Source organism: Carica papaya, chromosome 9 (genome assembly GCF_054855325.1).
Source record: "Carica papaya isolate Zhongbai chromosome 9, ASM5485532v1, whole genome shotgun sequence".
NCBI classification, from domain to species: Eukaryota; Viridiplantae; Streptophyta; class Magnoliopsida; order Brassicales; family Caricaceae; genus Carica; species Carica papaya.
The window spans coordinates 31,426,443-31,453,382 of NC_142317.1; the positions used below are offsets into that span (position 1 = coordinate 31,426,443).

General features: G+C 36.0%; 2 protein-coding genes across 2 annotated transcripts; both read left to right on the forward strand.

The window, feature by feature from the left end:
• The first annotated feature begins 12,413 nt into the window (after positions 1-12,413).
• LOC110809161 (NAP1-related protein 2-like) lies at positions 12,414-17,647 on the forward strand. Its single transcript, XM_022034898.2, has 10 exons — positions 12,414-12,674; positions 13,643-13,765; positions 13,846-13,896; positions 14,101-14,172; positions 14,318-14,431; positions 14,858-14,919; positions 16,060-16,120; positions 16,245-16,301; positions 16,440-16,484; positions 17,221-17,647. Exons 1-10 carry the CDS (start codon positions 12,546-12,548, stop codon positions 17,296-17,298), a joined length of 792 nt encoding a protein of 263 aa, XP_021890590.2. The 5' UTR covers positions 12,414-12,545; the 3' UTR covers positions 17,299-17,647.
• A 4,565-nt stretch (positions 17,648-22,212) lies between these two features.
• On the forward strand, positions 22,213-23,959 carry TCP14 (TEOSINTE BRANCHED, cycloidea and PCF (TCP) 14). Its single transcript, XM_022034888.2, has one exon. The coding sequence runs from the start codon at positions 22,417-22,419 to the stop codon at positions 23,662-23,664; it is 1,248 nt and encodes a 415-aa protein (XP_021890580.2). The 5' UTR covers positions 22,213-22,416; the 3' UTR covers positions 23,665-23,959.
• The last annotated feature ends 2,981 nt before the right edge of the window (positions 23,960-26,940 follow it).

The window sequence follows — 26,940 nt, forward strand, 5'->3', positions numbered from 1 at the left end:
AAAACACGAACCTCGCTGGAGAGCCGCTGCACCCGAGAGCGCCGCCGCCGGTAAGCTCCGTTTTTCCGTATTTTTTGGCCCCCTGAGGGCCCTAGGGTTGTTTTCTGACAAGGACCAATGCGAGAGTGGCTGAATTCGGCCGAAAACGGCCGAAAACAGTCAACCCGAGACGACTCGCCGCCGCCAGCGGCGGCGCCGTCGCCGGAGCACGGCGGAGCCGCCGTGCCGGAGTTGCGATTTGGGCCGAAAGAGGCCCTGGGCCTAATGTGGATTTTTTTTGGAACACGTGCAGGTACTGTTAGTGTGTTTCAGTTCCCCGGAAAAAATTCAGGGAAAATTAGGGACAGCCTGCAGGCGCACTGTGAATCGTATTCGGATCCCGAAAACAAGTAAGGACCCCTCACCCTATTTCCTATCACGGTATTAAAGTTCAAAATGATAAAACAGTATTTCTTGAATTAACGCATGTGTGAAATTGCTTAAGGTTGCTAATGGAGCCCGAGTCTAGTGTGATTGATGATTTACTGTTATTTGGCCTGTTTACAGCTTTAAATGCAAAATGAGGTTTGATGTGTTCATTTTACAGATTTGTGTGCATGTACTACGTTTTTATTAATTATGGGTTGAATGACTGAAAAACTGATACTGTATGTTGTCTGTTTGGTATGAATTACGATTTGCTTGTTTAAATGTGAATTGATGATGCTGATTGAGGAAAAGGAAAATGAAAGATTGTGTAGACTGATAATTGTATTATGGGGGTCAGCCTGACTAGATATCCTGGGAGATGGTGGACGGACCGGGTCCGTAGGGAACCCTACCGGGATTGTGGTCTCACATGCCGGACGGGGTATGGAGATCTTATGGTTTTGGCGCCCATACCGGACGGGGTATGGGGACGGCCCGTTTCACCCTCATACCGGACGGGGTATTGAGGTTTATGGTTTTGGCGCCCATACCGGACGGGGTATGGGGACGGCCCGTTTCACCCTCATACCGAACGGGGTATTGAGGTTCATGGTTTTGGCGCCCATACCGGACGGGGTATGGGGACGGCCCTGGAAACTGATTATGAATGTTAAAGGTTAACGGGTAGCGGAACCCCTATGGACCCCCACGGATACTAGTAGGCTGGTAAATGAAAAAAAAAAAAGATATGTTGTACAATGATTGAATTACAAGAGGCGTGATAAGTGTTATGTTTTACAGCTTAGATTATTCAATGATTATGATAATGTTATTATTTTTCTCATATTGTTTTCATAAATTCCACCAAGGTAAGTGGATGGTAAAAGTTTTATTATTGATAAAAGGTTTTGTTGTAAATTATGCTCCATTGGTCTTTTTGTGGTTTTCTACCCACCTTTATCTCCGTGACGGTGAGATATCGTGATGTTCTTACTGGGCTAGTGTAGCTCACTCCTTAATTAACCATTTCAGATCAGGAAGACATGGTTCCCGAGCCCGTTCCGCAGGAGGACGACGAAGGGGATGCCTAGAGACTCTGTAGTCATACGCATAGTTTATTTTCGAGTTTTCTTTCTTAGTTAGTTTAACCTTTTATACTTTAAGTACGTTTGTTTGGTTTTTCGTGTAAGGGATGTTAACTGAAATTTTGATCTCGCTTCCGCATTCGATATATTTAAATACTCATTTCATTTTAATATTTTCCGGGGCCGTTACAACTTACCTAAGTAATACATTAAAATCACTATAGTATCTTATTTATATATTTTTTCCTAAATCTAACCTTGATCTTTATTTAATTATAAAATTGCCACAATGTTAATCCTCTAAAAGTACCATTTTATCATAGTATGTGACCATAAATTACAAAAAATTATTTGGAAATAACTAAAAAAGGCATAAAAATAGCTAAAAATGAGACCAAAAAATGTTGAAAAACACCCTCATCACAATGCCACGTTGCAACTAGAATTTGCATTCCACTTCTTTAATTTTTAAAATAACTTATATTAAAAATTAATACAAAATTATTTTTGTAAAGGCCCAAAACTTAAGGAAATAAAAATATTGAATTATATCAACTATAAGCGGAAATAATTTAGAATTTAGGGTTTATATTCCTTACACAGTGAATCAGAATACCCAATAGGGCTACAAGAATGTTCTTTTATAAAAGTTCAAATTAATTAAAATAAAACTAAATAAAATTCTTATAGGGTTAATCTCCATTGGGCAACTCTGAAGAGATTCGAGAGGTAACATTTATTCGCAACTCTCCTGCTATTCAGGATTTGGATCTTGGTTTTTTAATATGAAATGATTAAATAAGAAAATGAGCTACACTATCCAATAAGAATATCACACTTAATATCAAAACAGAAAACCAATTAAAAATCATAATTTAACTAATGGAGACATTTGCTTTCTTAAATAAATTCATTTAATATAAAAACATAAGTTTCATACTTACCCTTATGAGTTTCCAAAACTGACCTATGAAAACAATAATCTGAATCGTATTTTGATTACATATTCAAATGAGCAATAACAATAAACTTACCAATGTACCAGTACATCAAGGAGTCTATAAGAATATCTCCCTATGCGTGAACCCAATATCTAATTTCTCGATTGACTGATCGTCCCCATATCCCTTCTGGTAATGGGCGCGAACCATACCACTACCTCAATACCCCATCCAGTATGAGGGTGACCTATACCTCCCAACCCCTTCCGGTATGGCACTTTTCATGCCATTTTGACTGAGATAATGTCCGCGGTAGGATTTTTCCTATGTACTGAGTCCGTACACCCTTTTCCAGGATACCCGATAAGCCTTTCATCCATATATGCACATCATCAGCCAATCACACATTACATACCAACATATCATTTTTACCAATCAATAATAAGTCATGCAAGTAGAAAACATGTAAATTAAGAAAAACACAATTAGAACATTTATTGTAATCAATAGAAAAATAAGAGAAATAGTTAAGTAATCAATACCGAGAGGGCAATAAATCCATGATACAAGTGCACGTGGAAAACTAACAAACATACCCTACCAATAGAGAAATAGTATCGACAAAATAGAAAAGTTTATATTGATCAGTTACCGGCTACACTAGTGACCTGAAATTAATTTTAGGATTTTTTTTAATTTTCACAAAACACAATGTTATTGATTATTAAGCTTTAATTTATCAAAATGAGGAGAAGGGTTAGGGATTCTTACCCCAGATCGATATTTGAAATATCGTACTTTTCACTGCACCTCTCAGCAGTTATCAAGTTTCTTGGATTTTTCTTTAGAAAATAAAAAATATGCATTGTGTACCCAAAAAGGCTGAAATAAGTGTTTTTGAACTTTTTTGGCCAATTTAGGATTTTGGCACGGCAATGTCGCCGTGCTTTAGCATCGGTTCCACTGCACACGGCGGCGATTCCTCGTAGTTTGGCCATTTTATGCCAATTTAGGCCAGTTTTGCATGGAAAGTTGTGAAAGATAAAGTTAGGAGGCCTCTGTCGGCCGAAAAAAGGGAAAATCGAGACCCTATCGGCGAAAGGGTCTCTGGGTGCAGTGGCTTCACTGTTCCTCCTTTGCGGTCGGGGAGTTTCTTCAGCTAATCTGCACCAGAAAGAAACAAGGACCACAATGGTTAAAGAACTGAAGGGAATAGAAAACAGAAAGGTTGTCATCATAGAGGATTTCGGGTTGCAGCTGCAACGGCTCAACCGAGCTCTGCTCGCATTTTTAACTCACCTACTGCCCTTTTTGCTCTGATATGGGTATAAGAAGGTTCAAAATTCAATTTCGAGTGGAAGGAAATTTTTTTACCTTTTTCAGTGTTAGTGGTGACTCTAATACAGCGACGACAGTGTCCTCCGACGACTGATCTTTCCTCCAACCGTTCTCATTCTTTTGTCCGGTCAAGGTTGTTGGCTAGGGTTTTGGGGCCGACTAAAGAGAGGTTTAAATACCTCTTTTCCCATGATTCTGGCCGTTCATTCGTGTGGACGTAGAGCAAGGAGGACCGTCCGATTCGATTCCTATTTAGGCCGATAGGTGTGTAAATCTAGGTCATCCATCACAATCAAATCCAGTCGTCCGATCATGTTTGAAGAAGAAAAGGATATGAGTCGTTCGTGGGCGCAAGATGCGATCTGGGCCTTTGGATCGCCCAGACACACGGATCGCCTGCGTGGGATTGATGTCATCGTGTTCGCCACGTGTTGCGTTCTTATTCACCGTGCTACTAATGTGGTCGTCTCACGTAGCTATATTTTTAAAAATTATGTTTTTACCTCAATTTTTTAAATTTTTTTTCAAATAAGTCTTCTTTATTTTTGATTTGGCCCTAATTTTTGAAAATATTTTCAAACGCATCCAAAATCTAATTTTTAATAAAATTTCTTAAAAATTATAATTAAATTATTTTTAATATATTTTTCCATTAATATTAAACTATCTCGGGACAAATTTCCGAGCTCGGGTGTTACAACTCTCCTCCACTTAAGAAAAAATTTAGTCCCTCAAATTTTTTGCCATCTCACAGGTCAAACAGTTGGGGGGTATTAAGCTCTTAAGTTCGATTTTAGCTCCCAAGTGGCCTCGTCCTTCGCGTGATTCTGCCATAAGACCTTGACGAAGAAAATTTCTCTGTTGTGAAGCACTCTACTCTTCTAGTTCAAAATACCTATCGGTACCTCCTCATAGGATAGATTCTCTTGGAGTGAAAGTAACTCATAAGACAAGATATGTGAGAGATCTGGGTTGGATTTGTATAACATGGACACGTAAAATACATTATGGACTATGGATAGCTTTAGAGGTAGTGCTAATCTGTAGGCGGACGTACCAACTCAGTCCAAGAACTTAAATGGTCCAATGAACCAAGGATTTAACATTTTCCTCCTTCCAAACCTGCTGATACTCTTAAAGGGGGTGACCTTAAGAAATAGTCGATTGCCTTTCTCAAATTCTAATTCTCTCTTTCGGGTATCTGCATAACTCTTCTACGTACTCTGAGTTGTTTGGAGGTTTTTTCTTATTTTAGCTATCTTAACTGTAGTCTCCTCTACAAGATCTGGGTTAAATAATTTTCTATCAGCCACCTCTTCCCAATAGATTAGCGATCTACGTAGTCGATCATACAATACCTCATGTGGGGCCATGCCGATACTCATTTAATAACTGTTATTGTAGGCAAACTCTATCAGAGGTGGGTGATCATCCTAATGTCCTCCGAATTCTAGAACACAAGCTCTAAATATATCCTCCAGTGTACGATTCATTCTGATCGTCCATCAGTTTGAGAATGGAATGTTATACTGAAGGACAGTTTCATCCCATTGTTTGGTGAAAATTTAACCATAACCGAGAGGTAAACTTAGGGTCTCTGTTGGATATCACTATTATCGAAACTCTATGTAGTCTGACTATTTTTCGGATATAGATTCTTGCTAGCTTGTCTAAGGAGTCAGTCATTCTAATGGCCAAGAAATAAAAGGACTTGGTGAGTCAGTCAACAATTATTCAGATGACTATCATGCCCCAAGCGCACCTTAGGCAACCCTGTTACAAAATCCATAGTGATATGTTTCATTTCCACTCCGGAATTGCTAATGGCTGAAGTAACATGTTTGGGCGTTGATGCTCTATTTTAACCTGCTGACATACAAGGCATTTGGAGATAAAATCAACAATTTTTCTCTTTATCCTGCTCCACCAGAATTAAGATCGTATGTTTTGATACATATTAATATTTCCGGAATGCATGGTGAACTTTGAACTGTGGGTCTCTACCATAATATCCTTTTTCAGTTCACTATAATCTGGGACACACACTCTATCCTAGAACTTGAGTAGCCCATCGACAGAGACTCAAAATTCTAGATTTACCCCCTGTTCTATATCATTCTTGAGAGCTACTAGGGTGGAATCAATCAATTCGGCTTTCTTTATTCTCTAAATCAGTTTAGATTGAACAGTTAGATGAGCTAGACATGTAACCCTCTTTAAATCTTGAAGCCGTATCTGTTGCACAAGCCCTATTACCCTGCATTTAGAAACCATTAAGTGAGCCAACATACTTGCACTTTTTCTGCTGAACGTGCTAGCTACCACATTGTCCTTACCTGGATGATACAAGATCTTACAATCGTAATCCTTGAAGATCTCTAACCAACTCATTTGATGTATGTTAAGATCCTTATAGGTAAATATATGTTTCAAGCTCTTATGGTCTGTATGAATCTTAAAAGTCTCCTCATACAAATAGTGGCATTAGGTCTTCAAGGCATTGATAATAGCGACAAGTTCTAAGTTGTGGGTAGGGTAATTCTTTTCATGACTTTTCAACTACCTGGACCCATAAGCTATGACATTTTCATGCTGCATCAGAACACAGTCCAACCCTAGGTAGAAAACATCAATATACACTGTGCATCCACCTGTCCCACTTGGTATAGCCAAAACAGGCATGGTAGTCAACCGCTTCTTGAGTTCTGTAAAGCTCATTCCACAATTCTCATTCAACTCAAACTCGACATTCTTTTTTGTAAGTCGAGTCAAGTGAGCAGTTAGGCTAGAAAATCTTTCCACAAACCTGCAATAATAACTTGTCATTCCTAAAAAGTTACGAATCTCTTTAATTAAAGTCAATTTCTCCTAATACAGTACTGCTTCAACCTTCTTAGGATTCACTGACATTCCATTCTTTGATATTATGTGACCTAGAAAGGTAGTCTACAAGAGTCAAAACCTACACTTGCTCAATTTTGCATACAATTTATTTTTCCTAAGAACCTATAAAATCTGAGTTAGGTGCTGAGTCTGTTCCTCTCTGCTCTTTAAATAGATTCAAATATTATTAATAAACATTCTGATGAACGGATATATGAATTGCTTGAAAGCCCTATTCATCAAGTCAACAAAAATAGTTGGCACATTGGTTAACCCAAATGACATGACCAGGAATTCCTAGTATCCGTATCGGGTTCTGAAGGTTATCTTAGAAATGTCCTCTACCCTAATTTTTATTTGATGGTAACTTGAAAATAAGTTAATCTTAGAGAAAACCTGAGTACTCTATAATTAGTTTAAAAAATCATCGATTCTGAGGAAGGGGTACTTGTTCTTAATTGTGACTTTATTCAATTCTCTGTAGTCAATACACAATCTCAAAGACTCATTCCCTTTTCTTGCAAACGTGACTCTAGCACCCCAATGAGATATACTGTGTCGGATGAACCCATTATCTTGTAATTCTTTTATTTATTTTCTCAGTTCTTCCATCTCTACACGATTCATACGGTAAGGGGTAACTGGAATGGGTTGGGTATCAGATTGAAGATCTATGGTAAACTTAACTTTCCTATCCACCACCAGTCTAGGTAGTTCATCAGGAAATACATCTGGGAGTTCTCAGACCACAAAGATCTATTGAATACAAATTTCTTTCTTAGACTTGTTTAATGTAGAAAAGAACAACTGAGTTAAAACATCATATAAATAATACAGCTACTGTGAGGGAATAATATTTAAAACTTTTATTAATTTGTGAATGACTCTTCATTAGGAAGATTGAATATAAACTTCTTATGAAAGTAATCTACGGTGGCGTGATACATTGCCAACCAATTTATCCCAAGAATTACATCAAAATCCCACGTGTCCATTGTTATCAAGTCTATACTCAATTTTTTACATGTTATTTCTACGATACAAACTTTATATATAACCTCCCCTAGTAGTGTTTCATTTCTAGGGGTAGACATAAACAATACAGAATCAAGATTTTCAGGTAACACATTCAAATTTTTTACAAAAGCATGTGAGATAAAAGAATGTAAAGCACCAATATTAATCAAAACATGTGCAAGGTGATTACTGATAATATACATATCTTGTATCACGTCTGAATTGACTTTAGCATCCTGCTAGGTGAGGATGTAAGCTCTGCTCTAGATGGGAGGTCTAGCCTGATTCTGATTTTGCAGACACTCACTCGCGTAGTGTTGGGCACTTTCATATATGTGGCAGGTAATGTTAAGGCGATAGCAGGGTCAGTCACTATGATCTTTGGTACAATATTGGCAAGTCCTACCGTGTCCTATTACCAGAGCCTAAGAAGGAGCTTGAGTCACAAACTTAGATCTTTTGTTCTACTGAATCGGTGCTATAGGTGCTGGCCTATGGTGTGGAACTAGGGGTCTGGAATTACCCACTATTGGAGTGAAGATATGAAAGTTCCTTTTTATTAGCTGTGCCTTAGCCAAAATTACTGAGTAGGTACTGAGCTTGAATACATACAATTGTTGCCTGATCTTAGGACGGAGGCCTCACTCAAACTTCCTTACCTTTCTACCTTCATCCATCATACTCTCAAGAGAATACATGTCCAACTCTAGAAACTTTCTGGCATACTCAGACACTGTCATCTCACATTGAACTAGGTGTGAAAATTCTATTTCTTTCAAATGTTGAAGATGTTCTGGGAGGTACTCTGTATTGAGGCTATTAGAAACTGTTCCCAAGTGATTGGAATGGGTAGAGTGGCCTGCTTCAACTGCCATTAGTGACATGCCTCACCTACGAGTATGTAGATAACAAGTACAACATTATGTTTGAAAATCACCCTAAGAGTTACGAAGACCTTCTCTGTCTCTGTTAGTCAGTACTTGGCCTCTTCGAAAGAGAATGTCCCTGTAAACGTAGATGAGTTTAGTCTCTTATACCTTTTAATATAGTGTAGATCCATCATGGGTAGAATTGGGTCTCATTGAAAAGGGATTGGATTATGCTGGGGGAGGGGCCGGTGGCCTTGTGGCGGCATCTAATTGTATGGTGGAGGCACTGGATTATAATGTGATGGAGCCAAATGATATGATGGAGGAGTAGGGCTGTATTGAGGTGGCACTAGATCTTATCATTGCAGAGATGTTTATACTGCTGTAGTGGTGGAGGGTCAGGTAGCTCCCTCATCTCTTTCTGGGCCTTTTGGGCAGAGATAAGTCTCTCCAGCATCTCGAAGAGTCGATTGACATCCTCTCGAAGTGACCCATCCCGGTTTGCTCGGTTTAATGGGGGCTTTCCTCTCCTCATATCCTTGTACCTATATTTCACAAGAAATAGTTGAGAGTTGGGTTATATTTGAGTGATTCGAATCTTTATGTAAGGAATGATTCCGAATAACGCGACTCTGATACCAACTGTAAAGGTATAAAATTAAAGAAAATAAAAATATCAGATTATATCAACTATAGGCGGAGGTAATTTAGAATTTAGGAATTACATTCTTTATACGGTGAATCAGGATACCCAATAGGAATACAAAAATGTCCCTTTATAGAAGTTTAAATTAATTAAAATAAAACTAAATAAAAATCCTATAGGGTTAACCTCCGTTGGGCAACTTTGATGGGGTTCAGGAAGTAACCTTTATTTGTAACCCTTTTGTTGTTCAGGATATGGATTTTGGTCTTCCTTATCTGAAATGATTAAATAGAGGAATGAACTACACTAGCTAATAAAAATATCACACTTAACACTGAAATAGAAAACTAAAGATTGGTAAAAATAATAAAAAAACCAATAGAGCAATTTGCTTTCTTAAATAAATTTATTTAATATAAAAATGTGAGTTTCATACTTACCCTTATGAGTTTTCATAACCGACTTATGAAGATAATAACCCGAATCGTATTTTGATTACATATTCAAATGAGTAATAACAATAAACTTTTCTACTTACCAGTACATTTGGGAGTCCATAGGAATATCCCCCTACGCATAAACCCAATATCCAATTTCTCGATTGACCGATTGTCCTCACACCCCGTACAGTAATAGGCGTCAAACATACCACTACCTCTATATCCCGTCTGGTATGAAGGTGAACTATACATCTCAACTCCTTTTGGTATGGGACTTCTCAAGCTTGTTTGACTGAGATAATGTCTATTCTAGGGTTTTTTCTATATACCAAGTCCGTCCATCCTTCCCCAGGGTACCCGATAAGCCTTTCATCTATAGATCCACATCATCAACCAATCACACATCACATACAAATATCTCATTTTTACCAATCAATAGTAAGTCATGCAAATATACATCACGTAAATTAAGAAAAACACAATTAAAACATTTATTTCAATCAATAGGCAAATAAGAGAAACAATTAGGTAATCAATACCGAGAGGGCAATAAATCCATAATACAAGTGCACGTGACAAACCAACAAACATGCCTTACCAATAGAGAACCAATATCGACAAATAAGTAATTTTATACTAACTAGTAACTGGTTCCACTAGTGACCTGAAATTAATTTTAGAGTTTTTTTTTTATTTTTACAAAACACAATGTTATTAATTATTAAGCTTCAATTAACCATAACGGGGAGAAGAGTGAAGGATTTTTACCCCGAATTGGTATCCGAAATACTGTAGTTTTTACTGTGCCTCATGGCAGTTCTCGGATTTCCTGAATTTTTTTTAAAAAAATAAAAAATATGCATCACGTATTCAAAGATATCCAAAAAAGCCAAAATAAGTGTTTTTGAACTTTTTCAACCAATTTAAGGTTTTGACACGGTAGCACCGCCGTACTTCGGCATCGGCTCCGCTGCCCATGGCGGTGGTTCCTCTCGGCCTGGCCATTTTTGGCCGGTTTAGGCTGGTTTTGTATGGAAACCTATGAAAAACAAAGTTAGGGGAAAAATAGAAAAATCAAGACCCTACTAGCGGAAGGATCTCCGGGTGCGGCGACTTTACTGTTCCTCCTTTGCAGTCTGGGTGTTTCTTCGGCTAACTTGCACCAGAAAGAAATGAGGATCACAATGGTCAGAGAATCAAGGGGAACGGGAAATGAGAAGGGGGTCATCAGAGAGGTTTTTGAGTTGCGGCCGCGACAGCTCGGCCGAGCTTTGCTCGTCTTTTTTAGCTCACTCGCTGCCCTTTTTGCTCCGATATGAGTGTGAGGTGGTTCAGAATTCAATTTTGAGAGGAAGGAAATTTTTTTATCTTTTTCAGCATTGGCGGTGGCTCCGGTGCGGTGGCGGTGGTGTCCCTCCAATGGCTGATCTTCCCTCCAGCCGCACTCATTCTTCTTCTCCGGTCAGGGTTGTTGGCTAGGGTTTTGGGGCTGACTAAAGAGAGGTTTAAATATTTTTCTTCCCCTAATCTTGGCCGTTCATTTGCGTAGATGTGGAGCGAGGAGGACCATCCGATTTTATGCCTGTTTAGGCTGATACGTGTGTAAATCTGAGTCGTCTATCGCAATCAAATCCAGCTATCTGATTGTATCTGAAGAAGGAACAGATCTGGACCGTTCGTGCGCGTGAGATGCGATATAAGCCATTGGATCGTCCAGACATGTGGATCGCATGCGTGGCTCCCGCGTGGAACCGGTGTTAGCGTGTCTGCCACGCGGCGCATTCTAATTCTTCGTGCTGTTGACGTGACCATCCCACGTAAACTAAATTATTTTTAATATATTTTTCATTAATATTAAACTATCCCAAGCCAAATTTTCGGGCTCGGGTGTTACAGTATTTATATTATTATAATTATGATAATGTTCTTAAAGCTACTAATTCATATTTTTAATCATCTATGTTATAATAATACTAATATTTTTGACGGAACTCGATTAACTGGACTTACCTAAAACTAATTTGATATAATCTTTTCATTAAATATGGGTCTGAATTGGATTGAATTTGTATTAAAAGAAAAAAAGAGATTTGTTGGGGGCGATTAAAACGAGTTCAGAGTTGATATTCTAAAATTTGTTCAAACCTAACATGTTATGTATATATATTAATTTTTTATTACTCTAAATATATTTATATTTATACAAATAAATAAGATATGTTATATCAATAAATATAATTATATTTTAATTTTTATTAATGTAAATATAATATATTATATTAATAAAATAAAATAATCAGATTGAGTTCGAATTAGATAACTCATAAATTCAATGTAGTTCAGAAAAACCTAAAAAGATTCAATTTGAATTGGATAATTTGTAAATTCAACATGGTCCAGAAAAACTAAAAAGTTTAAACCTACCCCAAATTTGAAGTGTATTCGGATTTATTTTTGTAACGACCGGTCGAATTCAGGTTCAATAAATCCGTTCTGTTACCATCTCTGTTTGCAAGTACAGCTGATTGGTAATTGATCCAAAAATATCTCATGTAGTTTCGAGCTTGCCTCATTAACTGTGTTGGAAGTCAGAGGATTCCACCACCATGTTAAGCTCCAAAGGAATCTTCTAATGAAATCCCTAAACTACCCCTCCAACATTCTGTTGAATAACTATTTAAGACCCGAATTATCCAGGTGTCGAAATGCTATTGGTTTGTCATTTGAAATAATGACCACCTCAACAGAGAAGGTATAAACTCCCAAAACCCTAACCCTTTTGTTCCTTCACGCACTCCACTCCTCACCGTATACAAAAGAGAGGGTAAGTGCTAGGGTTTTAGCTAATCCTCAAAAGTGAGAGAGATTTTGAGGGTTGGGGTTAGAAGTTTTTGGTGCGTACAACGGAGAGAGCGAAAATGGTGGCAGATAAGAGCAAGAAGGTGAAGATAGTGGAGAAAACGGAGGAAGAAAACGCAGAGCCTATCGATGGAGACCTCGTTCTTTCTATCGAGAAGCTTCAAGAGATCCAAGATGAGCTTGAAAAGGTGAACTAGTAGTTGTACGTTTATGTGTTCATCTTTTTTGGGGCTTTCAATTTTTGTGTTTTTTCCCCTTCTGTCTTCTTCTCTGTTTGCCTAATGAAAAAATTCATGGACATTAAGTTAGTAATTCTGGTATCGATTTATGCCTCGTGTTGTTGAGTTTTGTTATTCTAAATGAAACTGTCTCTCGTTTTTGCACAATAGTTGTGCAGGGATTGGTTTGAGTTGAAGAATTGTTGCATTGGATAGATTATAATTCAATTGGTTGGACAATGTCTTGTCTTCTGTTAGTAACCAAAATGGGCAACCTAGAGAGTAATAGACTGTGTGAAAATTTCCGGATCAATGTTTATGTTTCTGTGGCGGAGAAATTGTAGAATAACTGTTTTAAATGCGTGATAATTGCCTTAGCAGATGTGTTTTCTCTTACTATGTTGTTAAATAACTTTTCTTGTGAATATTTAAAGACCGATCCCCTTCTTTTCTCATTGCTGCATGTGTTCCACTATCATTTGAGGTAGATTTATTGCAAAATCTGTTTCTCTTTTCGTGCAGACTAAATTAGGGTTCATTAGGTTTAATTCTTTTGCTTAATCACAGTTTTGGAATGATTAAGCATTCATTGTGGTGATGGCTTATTTCAGTACCAGTTAGCTATTTGTAGTGTTGTGCATCTGGGTGAACCAAGTATGATTCTTTTGGAAATCATTTTCCTAATTCTCAATTTGGCCATGATTAGTTACGCTTAGGATTTGGTTTTGGCTATTTTCTGTTAAAATTTAGAGATGAGTTATGCAACCAAAATTTCTTGTTTTACCTTATCACGCTGATATATAGCCACACATCCACTTCTACCTGTAACAATATTGCTCTTCATATTTTAATGACTAATGTACTTATCAGCTTGCCAGTGAAATTCCAACTTTTTTAACTGTTTGCTCTTTTGCTTCTGTTGCATTTATGTCTTGTAGATCAATGAAGAGGCTAGTGACAAAGTCTTGGAAGTGGAACAGAAATACAATGAAATACGCAAGCCTGTCTATGATAAGCGGAACGATATCATCAAATCAATTCCAGACTTTTGGTTAACTGCTGTAAGTTTCTGTGATTAACTGGTTTTTTGAAATTTATCAGCTGTTGAATTGACATGTGACCTGCTTCTTGTTCTCTGCAGTTTTTGAGTCATCCTGCTCTTGGTGAACTTCTGACAGAGGAGGATCAAAAGGTTTGGACTTGTTTCAGTATGATCCAAAAGATTAGTTATTTCATCTATATATTATTTAAAATATTTGATTTGCTTGCAACAATGAGCTGCAGTAAATTATTTTGTTCTTTCTCACCATAAACTGAAATATTATCTGGTAGTTATATTCTTCTGGTTAGATATTGCCATATTAGTAAAACTGCTTGACTACTTTTAATGTCATAGATATTCAAGCATCTAAACTCTATGGAAGTGGAGGACTTTAAAGATGTGAAATCAGGATATTCTATAACATTTGTGAGTTAACTTGCTCCTCTGCTTGCTTAATATTGTCAACAGTTCTCTCATCTACCTTCTTCTAATTGCATTTAAAGCTTGAAGATACGCGTCTGATCATCCACTTATTGTTTTTTTTCATTTTGCATATATTCTAACTTTTCAGAACTTCAACCCCAATCCTTACTTTGAAGATACAAAGCTTACGAAAACATTCACCTTCCTTGATGAAGGGACAACGAAAATTACTGCTACATCAATCAAGTGGAAAGAGGGCATGGTAAGAACTCAATTTCTTTTGTCAGGCTATCTTTCAGCAAGCCTGATTTAGTTTTGTGTTTTTTCTTTCTTCTAAAAAATGTATATAAAAAAACAAAATGTAAAAGCTGAATTTGTTTTCAATTAAAACCTGTTCAGTTGCTTTACATCTTAACTATTTTCTTTTTACATCTTTCATTATAATCAATCATACATTTAATTATAATTAAAGAATGGCAAAGTCAGAATGGTATTTCCAGAAAAGATACTTTCCTTAAAACAGTTCCTAAAATCTTATTTTCTGAAAGCATTCACAAAAAACATGTCTTCTTAGCAGATAACTGTTTCTCTCCTTTTTTTAAGGATAAATATACAGCTTTTAAAAGCCATCATTAGCGAGCATTCTCTTTTTCTTTCTTATATTCATGAAATTTTCTCAACTGCATAGGGCTTGCCAAACGGTGTTAATCATGAGAAGAAGGGGAACAAACGACCATTGACTGAAGAGAGGTTGGTTTCTTCTACATTTAGGTGCAGAAAGTGAAACTAGTCGATTTTGTTACTTCAGTGGTCTTTCTATCCTCTATGAAGGCAAACCTTAGGGCTTTCCAGAAGAACTCAAAATTAGCCCCCCAAAATATTAATTAATAGGTCTTCTGACATTGTTTTCATTTGCTGTGTTGTGTTCAGCTAGGGACTAAAACTTCTAATTGATGGTTCATTAGGCTCATTCCTGTGACTATTGCTAAGCTTAATTATGGGTTTTGTTTACATTTTTAGAGTAACAAAAATGTGCTGGGCCATGTAAGAGAACAACTATCAGATGAAAGGAATTCAATATGTGCAAAATGTTTTTTAGATGTGTTTTAGTTTTAATTTTTATAGCCCATCGTCCTTGACCTTTTTTTTGAGAGAATTCTGTCCAATTGACCCTAATGTTCATATTATGGTAATGGCATCAGTACTTGTGTGCATTTAGCGTCCTCTGAATTAGTGTTAGTTTGGTGTTGCTTGCTTTTTCTTAAAGTTGTTTTCAGAGTATGTGCTGTAACTTACAATTTATAATGCTTACTAGATTAGCAGAATCGTTTTTCAGTCTTATTTGTTATCATCATTGCTATATTGTTGCATGCACTGGTTTCGATTTCAACTTGTACACCTAATGTGCCCCACACGTGCTTCAATGGTTTAAATTTTTATGGCCCGTGCTCTTCCTTTACCATTTTTTAAGATGGTTATGTCTGTAGAACTTAATGGTCATATTATGGTCATGGCTTCTATATACACGTGTAACTAATATTATTAAGATGTGCTCTTAGGGTGTTAATTTTTTTGGTGCACACTCTGTTTTAAAGTTGTCCTTTTCACATTGAGTGACTTGCAATCTATAGATACGTACTGCAATTAGCGGAACAGTTTTCCCATCTTATTTGTTCTATTCTTTGTTATATATTGCATGCATTGGTTACAATTCAGAAGAAGAAAATGATATATTTCATTTGAGAAAGTATATGTGCAGAACTTTATGATATTGATGGATATATGTAAGATCATTCAAACATTAAATATAATCTGGACCAACTATAAAGTTTTGACATATGTTTGATTTTGGGCCTTGAAACTGACTTAATTTTATGGTTATCAATTCAGTTTCTTTAGCTGGTTTAGTGATACTCAACAAAAAGATATTGATGATGACATACATGATGAGGTAAGTTTTTTCCACTATGTGCTGATTTATTTAGAGTTACATGTTGCGTGGTGCAGGGGTTTTCTTTTTCTTGCTGATTGTTTTCTTTTTCTTGCTGATTACAAGTTTTATTGCCTGATTGCAGGTTGCAGAGATCATCAAGGAAGATTTATGGCCCAACCCTCTCACTTATTTCAACAATGTAATATTTTGTTCCTTTTCTCTCATAATGCTTTAGGCACAACTGCAGCCCTTCCTTGTCCCTTGAGTCCCCCCCCCCCCCCCCTCCTCCTCTTCCTCCTCTCTCTTCCAGTAGTAATTGATGGTTTGTTCGTTGTAGGATGCTGATGAAGAGGATTTTGAAGGGGATGAAGCTGAGGAAGAGGTACAAAATTCTAATGTGCTTTTAGAAAGCTGTTTCACATGTCTCTTTTTTGCATTAATCATATAAAATGCCTCTTTAAAAGTATAATGTTTTCTGTAGGCCTATCTGTGGTTCTCATGGTCTGACTTTGAGGCTTTCTTTATTCTTGACTTTATTAAAGACTTATATATATGCGGATATATATATTTATATATATTTCATTTTTTATATAGTCAAAAATTTGTTATCTTCTGGCAAGATAGACTGGCATCTGTGATGAGAGTATACTTGATATGATGATAACTGTGTTCCAGTTTATACTCTCTCAATTTCTTTCATTAGATGAGTAATAGATAAATTAGCTTGAGTTCAGCCAATTTTGCAGTGTGACTGAAGTTTACAATTGTTTGAATTTCGGCCATTATTACAACTTGAATACATTCTGCTGAAATTTTGGTGTTGTTGTTAATTAATAAGAGTATATATTATGCCCTCAGATTGTTTTGCACTAGTATCTGTTCTTTTCTTCTTTGATACTGCACTGTCAAAAGTAATTTTTATTGTTGAATGTTATGTCCTGAGAAAATAGTAGTTGCATCTAAATGACAACTTGTGCATGAATATGAATTTGGGATGTTCATTGCGGGAGCCCATTGATAGCCTTGGAAATTTTGTGAGTTCAGCAAGCTGGGTTGCTTTGCAACGAGATTGTTACTGTGCTGAAAACAGTTGTCTGAATAATTTGAACCACTGACAGGGGAAGGAAGATGATTCTGAAGATGACGATCAGGAAGATGACGATGAAGATGATGAAGAAGATGGAGAGGATGAATGAAACTAAACTGTCATCATCCAGTTATTAGCGATGGTGCTTTGATAACAGATGTGTAAAGTCGTCTCTAGAGGTTGCTTACGGTTATAGAGGAGGTCGACCATGTTTGACTCTTACCCTTGGTAGCTATAAAGGCTGCTAGCCACCGCTATCTTGGTCGGGCCAGTAGTTCTGACTATTTTATTTAATCCGAAAGGTTTTCTTTTTGTTTTCTTTTACCTTTCTTTTTTCCTTTTCTCTTTCAGTGTTCTATTATGGTGCTATATTTATGGGTTTCTTCCTCCTTAACATGAATGTTCCTAGATGATAAAATGTTATATTGGCTTCTTATTCTACATGAGAGCTTATTAAACCGCGATGTATTGTCAATGGTGCCCTAGAGTTTGTTGGGTATGGCAGGGTTCAACTTATCAGGCCATTTAGGTTCTCCTCTGGGGGATCCTGTTAATTATGAAATGTAGTTTTAGTGTTGACAGTCTAATGAACCTGGTATGTGGACCTTATCGCATTACCAAGAGCACTATGAGAGTTGAATTGATTCCTGTAAATCTTAAGATGTTATATTTACACAATTATGACATTACTTAACTCGGAGCTAGTCTCCATTTTCTGTTGATCTCCAAATCTTACATACTAGAAACACTCTCCAGATTTGATGACTAATTTTTATTTTTCTCCCATCCGTGTTTTCTCTTTCAACGCTTTGATAGACTTTTCCACATCGTTTGTTGTCTTCTTCTGAGTGAGAGAAAAGAGACATGAAGAAAAGGAGAAGAGAGAATGAATGTGTTTGGTGGGTGAGAAAATGAGAGAAAGATGGAGATATAAAGTAAAAAGGAATAAGATTGTGATTACATTTTTTCTTCTTTTCTGAAAATTTTTCTGATTTTGATATGAATAATCTAATAATAAAAATATAAAAGAAGTTTATGGATTGAACTGAATACAGATCTGATATCAGAATTTATTTAAATAATTTGCACAGTGTAGAAATATTTAAAAAAAAAAAAAGAAATAAATTTTAATTTTAACACATTTAAAGGTCAAAAGAAACGAAAAAAAAAAAAACTGATTTAAATAATTATTAATATTAATAACCAAAAAGTTTGTGCAGAATTTGGGGAGTGAGGGACAGAGTATCAAGTGATTCATTCAGTGCAGTGGTCAACTAAGTAGTAAGCCTCGTTGGAAAAAAGTTTCTTTAAGTTGGGACTTTTTAGGCATTCTATTTTTTCTTTTCAATTTTTATTTTTATTTTTAAAAAACTAATTTCTTGGTATCTTGTTTTTTTTTTTTTTGATGTATTTTTATAAAAAAAAAAAAAAAAAAACTTAATTAAGGAATGGTTAATATCTAATTTATTAAAAATTTAAATTATTTAATCTGGTAAATAAATTGGCTAATTGCATGAAAAATATTTTAACATTAAAATATATGAATACGAGAATAAAATTACAGACATGATAAATATTTAAATAAAAATAATATTAAAATTTTAATATGTCTAAATTACAGGAAAAAAAATTCATATCTGAATTAAATTAGGTTTTTTATGTGATTCATTTCGTAATAAATTAAAATGATTGCAGGTTTATCATTATTAAATATAAGTACATTTTATCCAATTAGATATTGAATATATAAAATTATGAATGCCATCAAGAGAGAAAGAAAGAGGACTAGCAATCATACACGGTCACCTAACAGCATCCCCTTGGCCTGCTCCTTGTAATTTGATTGCTTCACCCTCTGTTAATTATATATATATATACACACACACACACACATTGTATGTATAGTGCATTACAAGACAAAACACAATTGTGAAAAGGGTACCCCTCCATTGCCGGCAATCGATGTTTAGTCAAATCTCATACTTCCCATTAACAAGGATTAGTTGGTAAAAAACAAAGATATTTTTTATCTTCTTTACAGCACTCAAACAGTAAAATTATGAATCCACACCATGCAATATTTACACTTCAATTATACTTTTACAGGAAAAAACTTAATCCCAATATGGAAAAATTTAGTCTGTAAATACCCTCTAAAATTACAATCTTCCCACACTTATTTCGGATAAAAATTTATATATTTTATTAATAATGCGACATGAATATAAAATATAAAACAATATCTCAATACAAACATATCTAACTTAAATTTACAATTTTTTATAAAATAAAAAAATTAAAAATTATTGAGTGAAAATTGATATAAGTTTTAAATTGACAGCTGGTGGAGAGTTGAATTAGGTCCATGGCTCCAGCTATTCACAGTCAATTTATATTTCCATATACTAATATGGTGAGGCTGGGTAGAGGGTAAGGTGTCTACTTCAATAGGAAAAATACATAAGTAGCAAAGGCATGTGGTCTCATAAAAGGCAACATATAGATACACGTATGCATATATGGGTATGTACATATATATATAATCAAATTGGTCCTACGGCTGATGTCTTGTAGGACAGTAAAAAAAAAGAGAGGAAAGAAAGAAAGAAAGAAAACAGAAACTATTAGATCCATTCATCCTGCTGGCATTATCTATTTATGTGTTTTCAATTGATTTCATTAAATTTTTGTTTATATATATTTATTTGACTTTGTAAAAAATAAAAATAAAAAAATCTGTCAATATTTCTAATTTAACATTCTTGTTTCGAAATATTTCATCCACAAAGTTCGGAATAGATTGATGTTGTTCCTCTACGCCTAAAATGTTAGAATATGAAACAACGATTTTGTATATTTGAGTTGGAGATTTGAAAGAGGATATCTATAAAAAAAATTAAGAATAAAATCATGATGTCTTTTAATATATTTTACTTGTTATCATTTAGTAAGGTTCTTTCATCATATTGCCCAATATGAAGTGAGTTATGGATTGATATGTCAAACCTAATATTATTTATATATATATATATATATAAATTAAGTATCATTAATCATAATCATATAGAACATACACTCCCTCATAAGAGTGATGAATCTCTTTGTTGGCATCCTCTCATTTTTCTTAGCTTTAAACCATACATAATGATTACATCTTTATAGTATATATATATCTATGTATGCTAGTAGCATTAACCACACTAGTGAAGTTTGGATTCTTATTACCTTTGATAGTAAATTAAACACTTGAGTTTATGTTACTCACTCGTTTTATTTTATTTTGTTCTACACGACTCTCCTTTCGATAGTCTCTTTCTATAAACACAATTAAATTTAATTTTTTCTAACTATTTTATAAAGCATATTAAAAAATAAAAATGATCTCTCTTATGAATAAACTTCTCTATTTGTGAATCGGATTATAGTAGTTATTAATTTCGTAATCTATATTTAGAGATACTTCTAACAAATGTGTATAAGTCAAAGCAACCACGTTTAGTACGTGAATATAAATAATTGTATATTTAAATAGAGATATAAATATTATTTAGATAAAAATATTTTAATTCTATATTATAATTTTATCTATATGCTTGTATATGAGGGGCCAATATTCATTCATATGTGTGTGTGTGTGTGTGTATATATATAGATATTATAGCTAACTATTTTTTTTTTCCTCTCTTTTTATTGGTGTAAATTATTTATTTATTGTCTTTTCTTTCAAATTAATAGTTTATATGATTTGAACTAAATGAATAATTATTTTAAATTTTTGAATAAAATTATTCATTTAGTTTTTAGTGTTGAGATTACAGGAAATAACTTAATTTTTTAATTAATAAATTTCCTTCACGAGTACTGTATAATAATTAATAAATTTGAGTAATTTTTTTTTTTTTTTTCAAAAAAATTATATTCCAATCAAATATGATACTAATTATTTTTAGAATAAAAAATTTATATTTGTAGGAAGAAATTAAACTCCAAACTTTTTTATCTTCCAAAAGTTCAAGTTGGATTTCATTTATATATTAGTTGATTAATTAAAACTCTAATCCCCATGATAATTGAAAGTAACCCAACCCAACCCAAAGCTCTCTTTTTTTTTTTTGTTAAGTCAATATAGTAAGATTTCAACAAAAAAAGAGAATTTATTTACAAAACCCATTTAACTCACAAATTAAAATCAACATCACAAAACTTTTAACGACAGAAGAATATATGTACATGTATTAAGGAAAACAAAACAAAGAGAACCCGGTAGTGAAATAAGAATTCCAAAGTGGTTAGGCATACAGATATGTATGGAGGAGGAAAACTGTACAAGTCAAGGGGAGTGAGATGTTGGCAATGATTAAAGAGAAATCTGATACATTATTTTCAAAATGTCCTTTACCTTGACATCATCAGCTGCCATAATATATGAATAAATATTGTTTATACACTTTTAAGCCTGGTGTACTAATTAACAATTAAATCCAGATTAATACTAATTAATTACTTGAATGAGAGAGAGAGAGAGGGTAGAGTGGGTGGGGGGAAAAAGGAAAGAGAGAGGAATCCCAAAGTGAAGTCTCCCAGCAAAGGTGCAGAACAAAGGCAAAAGGAAATGATTACTTGAATGAGGTGGGACCCACAACCTCCCCTTTCTCTAAGTCTCTCAAATTTTTTTTTTTTTTTTTGACTTGGGATTGGGACCCACCCAGGCCACCATTGTCTTTATGGATTGAATGATAAAAAGAGCACCTCACGTGGAGTCTGAACCAAAGGCTCTGTCCATCCACAATACATTTTTTTTTTTTTTTTTTTAATAAATAATATATTTTTTTTATTTAAAAAAAAAAAAAAAAAAGTATAATTAATTATATAATTAACCCACATATTTGATTTAAAAATATTTGCTTTTTAAAGGTCACCCATATAATTCTTCTCTTATCCTTTCCATATCTCTCTCTCTCTCTCTCTCTCTCATTCAACGCATGAATTCTTGTATGTTATACAAACCTACTAAATTAATCAAAATCTAAACATATACATACGTACATACATACACACAAACTTGTAACTACTACTTACTACTACAACTAAAAACACACAATTAGCGTAGACCCACATACATACACATCTTTAATACACTCTCTCCTCTCACAACATCATCCTCTTCAATTATCTTTCTGAAAAGAAAAAAGCCATTAGAGAAACAACATTCTACTTTCATGCTATCATGGAAGGAGCAGGAGGTGATGATCATCATCAACTCCACCACCACCACCACCACCACCATCACCACCGTCCAAACTTCCCTTTCCAATTACTCGAAAAGAAAGATCAAGATGATCAGCCATGTTCTTCTTCCTCTTCTCCTTTCCCTAATTCCCCTCATCCTCCTCTCTCAACTCATCATCATCATCATCATCAACAACAACAACAACAGCAACAGCAACAGCAACAGCAACAGCAACAGCAACAGCAGCAACAACAGCAGCAACAACAGCAAGAACCCACTTCAAATCGATCCGTTTCGGGTCTCCAAATCTCTCCAGAACAGCCCAAGAAAGCCCCACCTAAGAGGACTTCAACCAAAGACCGACACACCAAAGTCGACGGACGTGGCCGCAGGATCCGCATGCCAGCTCTTTGTGCCGCTAGGGTTTTTCAGCTCACTCGTGAACTTGGTCATAAATCTGACGGCGAGACCATTGAGTGGCTTCTACAGCAGGCTGAGCCCGCCGTTATCGCCGCCACTGGAACCGGCACAATCCCCGCCAACTTCACCTCCCTCAACATCTCTCTCCGCAGCTCCGGCTCCACCATGTCCCTTCCTTCTCAAATCCGCTCTTCCCCTTACGCCTCCAACTTCCCCTCTTCCTTACGCGGCAGCAGAGCCCTCTTCCCTGACAACACCGCCGCCACGACGTCGTTTCTGAACTTTCAGTCGTCGGCCAATCTGAATGCCGTGTTGCAAGCCAAGCAGGAGAGTTCCCTAGACCTGTCGGAGACTGAGGAGAGCTTGGTCAAGAAGAGGAGACCGGAGCAGGAGTTGTCCTCGTCGCAGCATCAAATGGGAAGCTACTTGTTCCAGTCGAGCGCCGGGGCGATTCCCGCCAGCCACGCGCAAATCCCGGCGAATTTTTGGATGCTGACTAATTCTAGTAATAGTCAAGTGATGAGCGGGGATCCCATATGGACGTTTCCTCCCGTTAACAACAGTGGGTTGTATAGGGGAACCGTGTCCAGTGGCTTACATTTCATGAACTTCCCAGCAGCTCCCATGGCGTTATTGCCCGGCCAGCAACTGGGTGGAAGCGGGAGCAGTGGAGGTGGTGGTGTGAGCGAAAGCCACTTCAACATGCTCGCCGGCTTGAATCCTTACCGGACAGTCTCAGGTGCCGGCGTTGAGGAATCACAGGCAAGTGGGTCCCGTGGAGCAGGAGATGATCGGCATGATACAACCAGTACTACTCATAACTGATGATGACGATGACGATATTCATCCATTCACTTGTGTAGTTTGATGTGTAACACACGTGAGGTTTGATTGAAATTTGAGTTTTTTTTTTTTTTTCTCTGATTCCAATTTTTTTGGGTGTGATTAATATGGGGTTATTAATTTAGGGTTTGAGAGCTGAGACAAAGAGAAGGATGACACTATATTTTTAACATCGTTTGCCTAAACTTCTCATCTGGGTTCTTCATTTTCTTTTTTTCTTGGGTTTTTTAATTTACTGCTACAATATATCTCATGATCACATCATTGTTTGTGCAAATTTTTTCTTCCCCTAAAAAAATACAAAGCACTACTATTGTGAAATTTGTGCTTATAGATTTGTAATATTGCAGCGCAAATTGACTATTCTACATATATATATATATAGAGAGATATGTATTGATGGCATGGCATTTACAGTACCAGCTTTCTCCCCCTACCTAACTACCAATATTTGAATTTTCTCTTGTGTGTATAGTATTTAGTAGTTGGTGGGTGGTGAAAAAACAAGAGGGAGAAATGTTTCATGTACAGTGAAAGAGATGAAACAGTGACACTGCGGGTTGTTATATATACGCATATATATATATATACACAAATCATATTAGCAGTTGAATTTTTCCTTTTAACAATTTTCTTTTTAAGTTTTGCTGACTGTAATAATCTCTGCCATGAATGAATCTCAAGGTTTTACTGCATCAATGATTAAGATTTTTGAGAGAGATAGGGTTAATAGGAGGGGTGGGCCCCAGACCTTATCAGTTCCAGGTGTTGGCTCAGGTGGTGGGTCCCAGCTGCTGCTCATTTCCCAAACCAATGTACAATGTCACTGACAAACAGGTGGATCATTCCTCTCTCTCTCTCTCTCTCTCGCTCCCTCTCTCTCATATGTGTGTGTGTGTGTGTGTGTATATTTATAAGTGAGCGACTTGTATTGTATGTATAAATATGCATGTATGTATATACAATTTATATTAGACACGTGTGGGCATTTTGCTGGCACCACAGAGATCGTTGGTGGGTTTTTAATGACCCTACTGGGTTGGCCCGTGGGTTGATTAATCTGGACGGTTGATTCAGGTGGGCCAGGTTTTCTTTAATTTGATAGGCAGATTGAACAATTGGGATCTGATCTGATCAGTTCTTGAGTGTTTCTAATTACAGAGTGTAAATGGAGATTGCATGAGTATTTTTGAGTCGGCTTTTCACCCAGATTCTCATTTATGTATTTGACCACCCTCTTATAATTAATACTCAAATACATATATAAAACCATACGTTTATGTGTATGTATGTATACAAATATTATCGATAAATATCTAAGTTCACGTCACCACATATGTGATATTGTTTTTACGTAAAATTATGAAAGTACCACGTATATTCTAAATGGATACGTGGAAATTAATAAATAATGTAGATTATTATAGGTGTTTATGCTAATTAATTATAACTCGTAAAGAAAAACCAATTTTATTTTAAACTCTCTCCCTCACTTTTGTTGATGTTTTCTACATCTTCACTTTTTACACAACTTTGAACCTCTTCAGCCACACACAGCGTTTATTTATCTCCTTGGCCGCGAAAACGCCTCCTTCTTTTTGCCACCAAATTTCCTGCCTTTACAACTCATCTACTTCATTATTGGCCACACACCTTGGCTATGTTGTTGGTCGTGCATCTCTGTGTCATCGTTGGCCACATCTAAGGGTATATACTTCTTTCTTTCAGTTTTCTCAAAAAAATTCTAATGTGTTCTTGATCTCTTTTGTTCTTCCTGTTGCATAAATTTTAAGAAATAGCGAGCTCTAAGTAATACTTTATTATAAATGGGAAGAAGAAAAATGAAAAAATAATTAATAAAAAATTCAATTTTAATTTTTATAGTCGTCGTAAAAAAAATTTCAAGTACATAAATATACGTAGGTAATAATATAATTTTTAAAATTTTAAATGTATATTTAATTAATAAACCATAATTGAATTCAAGTATATTATTATTATGTCCATAACTACATTTAATTTAACTCTCTCGCAAGATAAAGAATATATACATGTTGAAAATTTTAAATTATTATTTTCAACACTCCTTAATTCATAAATTTCGTTTTCACTATAAGACTCGCACATATATATGCAAACTTGATCTTGAGTCTTTATGTGCTTGAGATAAACTTTTTTTTTTTAGAAATACAATTCCCAACACGTTGTATTTCTGTGCTTGTTTCTTCTATGAAATACTAAATTTTTGACTAATGCTTGCACAAATGTATTGAAATATAAATTTAAATAGTTATCAGGTAATACATTAAATTTTGATGCAAAAACAGGTGAAACAAATGAATGCGATGCACTAGTGTCAATCAAAATATGAGCAACATTGTTACAGATAGTGTACATACCCTGTACCATATCCGGATCGGCTTCGGCATCCTGCTGGGTGAGTTTGTAAGCTCCGCCCTAAATAGGAGGTCTGCCCTTATTCTGGTTCCTTGGGCACTCTCTCGCATAATGTTGGGCACTACCACATATGCAACAGGTGTTGTTGAGATGGCAGCAGGGTCAGTCCCCGTGATCCCTGCCGCAATGCTGATAGATCTTACCACGTCCTACCACTGGAGCCTGAGGGGGAGCTTGGATCACCAGCCTGGGCCTCTTTTTCTGTTGGACAGACACAGTAGGTGTTGGTCTGCGGGGTGGAGCTAAGGGTCTGAGGTTCCCTGCTGTCTGAGGGAGGGTGTGAAAGCTCCTCTCCATCAGTTGTGTCTTGACCAGAACGGTCGAATAGGTCTTGAGCTCCAGCACGAATAAATGATGCCTGATCTCTGGGCAGAGGCCCCACTAGAATCTTTTAGCCTTCCTGCCCTCATCCAACAGCGTCTCAGGAGAGTATCGGCCAAACTCTAGGAACTTACGAGCATATTCTGACACAGTCATGTTCTCCTGGACCAAGTGGACGAACTCTATCTCCTTCAGATGTCGGAGATACTCTGGGAGGTACTCTGCATGAAAGGCTGCTAGGAACTGTTCCTAAGTAACTGGAACAGGCAGGGTGGTCTGCTTGAGTTCCCACCAGCAGTCTGCTTCTCCCACTAGCATATAGGTAGCAAGGGTGACCTTCTACTCAGAAGTCACCCCTAAGGTCTTGAAGGCCTTCTCTGTCTCTCTTAACCAGTACTCAGCATCTTCAAAAGAGGATCCCCATGTAAAAGTAGATGAGTTTAGTCTATTGTATCTCTTTATGTAGCCCGGGTCAATCGT

Bases quoted from the DNA above. Each gene is read 5' to 3' on its own strand.
- LOC110809161 (XM_022034898.2), top strand. From the start codon at position 12,546: ATGGTGGCAGATAAGAGCAAGAAGGTGAAGATAGTGGAGAAAACGGAG. The intron at 16,302-16,439 runs GTAATATTTTGT...TGTTCGTTGTAG, and splicing joins CTCTCACTTATTTCAACAAT to GATGCTGATGAAGAGGATTT. The intron at 16,485-17,220 runs GTACAAAATTCT...AACCACTGACAG, and splicing joins GGGATGAAGCTGAGGAAGAG to GGGAAGGAAGATGATTCTGA.
- TCP14 (XM_022034888.2), top strand. From the start codon at position 22,417: ATGGAAGGAGCAGGAGGTGATGATCATCATCAACTCCACCACCACCAC.